Source organism: Aplosporella prunicola (genome assembly GCF_010093885.1).
Source record: "Aplosporella prunicola CBS 121167 unplaced genomic scaffold K452scaffold_302, whole genome shotgun sequence".
Taxonomy (NCBI): Eukaryota; Fungi; Ascomycota; class Dothideomycetes; order Botryosphaeriales; family Aplosporellaceae; genus Aplosporella; species Aplosporella prunicola.
In genome coordinates, this window is record NW_022983830.1 from 1 (window position 1) to 1,296 (window position 1,296).

At 27.5% G+C, this 1,296-nt stretch overlaps 1 protein-coding gene and 1 non-coding gene across 2 annotated transcripts; both read left to right on the top strand.

Annotated features, from left to right (window-relative positions):
• Positions 1-143: 143 nt before the first annotated feature.
• Positions 144-368, top strand: K452DRAFT_240061 (uncharacterized protein; the record flags this gene model as incomplete). The annotated part of the gene is made up of 1 exon (XM_033537776.1): positions 144-368. A coding segment is annotated over one exon (225 nt), but the record flags the coding sequence as incomplete, so codon positions are not given.
• An 837-nt stretch (positions 369-1,205) lies between these two features.
• Positions 1,206-1,276, top strand: K452DRAFT_t194. Its single transcript has one exon. It is a non-coding gene; the product is annotated as a tRNA-Arg (tRNA).
• Positions 1,277-1,296: the final 20 nt, after the last annotated feature.

A 1,296-nucleotide genomic window follows, 5' to 3' on the forward strand; every position in this document is an offset into this window, starting at 1 on the left:
TTTCGTTTTGTACTCCAAAAGGGGAAAAAGGGGGCCCTTTTGGAGTACACCTACGGACAACAGCAAGAGAAGTAAAAGCACAGTGTATATAATCATAATGGTGAACTTGGTTAACATCATTGATTCCGTTATTAAGCTTTGGAGTGATCCAGGCAGCAAAAATTATTGGAACAGGGTTTGCTACCACAGGATTAATCGGAGCTGGAATAGGTATAGGTGTAGTATTCGGAGCATTAATTCTTGGTGTAGCTAGAAATCCCAGTCTTAGAGGTCAACTCTTTTCATATGCAATATTAGGGTTTGCATTTGCAGAAGCAACAGGTCTATTTGCACTTATGATGGCATTCTTGCTATTATATGTGGTTTAAAACAAAAATTTTTGTTTTTAACCAAAATTAATTTATTTTTTTACCAAAGTTAATTTATTATTTATCTTAAAAGTAATAACTTTATGTATATATATAAATACTAAAAATATTTATATATATATATAAATACTAAAAATATTGTATGTTGGACGATATTATTGGGATTTCTAGGTGCAGATAGAAATCCTGTCTTAGTGGTCAACTCTTTTCATGTGCAATATTAGGGTTTGCTTTTGCAGAAGCAACAGGTCTATTTGCACTTATAATGGCATTCTTGCTATTATATGTGGTAAAAAAAATTTTTTTTTGATCAAAATTAATTTATTTTTTTACCACAGTTAATTTATTATTTATCTTAAAAGTAATAACTTTATATATATAAATACTAAAAATATTTATATATATATATAAATACTAAAAATATTGTATGTTGGACGATATTATTGGGAAAAAAACAATTCTAATTGGAATTGTATGATAAAACGAGTATCTTTAGCGATTCAGGTAAAAAAAAATGTCCCTGACAATTTTGTAGTATATTTTCTTTTAATAGGTTATATAATATATATGACATATATTATATTTTATCGCAGAATATTTATTATAGTAGTTATGTTATGGCATTTACTCTTTTATAATAATTTTTAATGTAGAACAAGTAGAACCTCACCATTACGTATTTTTAAATAACATTATCCCCTTTTTCCAATTTCCAGAACCCTAAATTCTTTCGTTAGTTTAATTCTGGTTACCATACTGATGATGGGATTATCTTTACTATATGTTGCATAAGATATATATATTATATACCTGTTATATCTACCCATAATAGGTGTATTCTTTTTAGCTTAAAGGAAAAGCAGGATACTTCTAATATCCAGATCCAAGTTCGAGTCTTGGATAAGAATTTTTTAGAAGTTTTTAAACT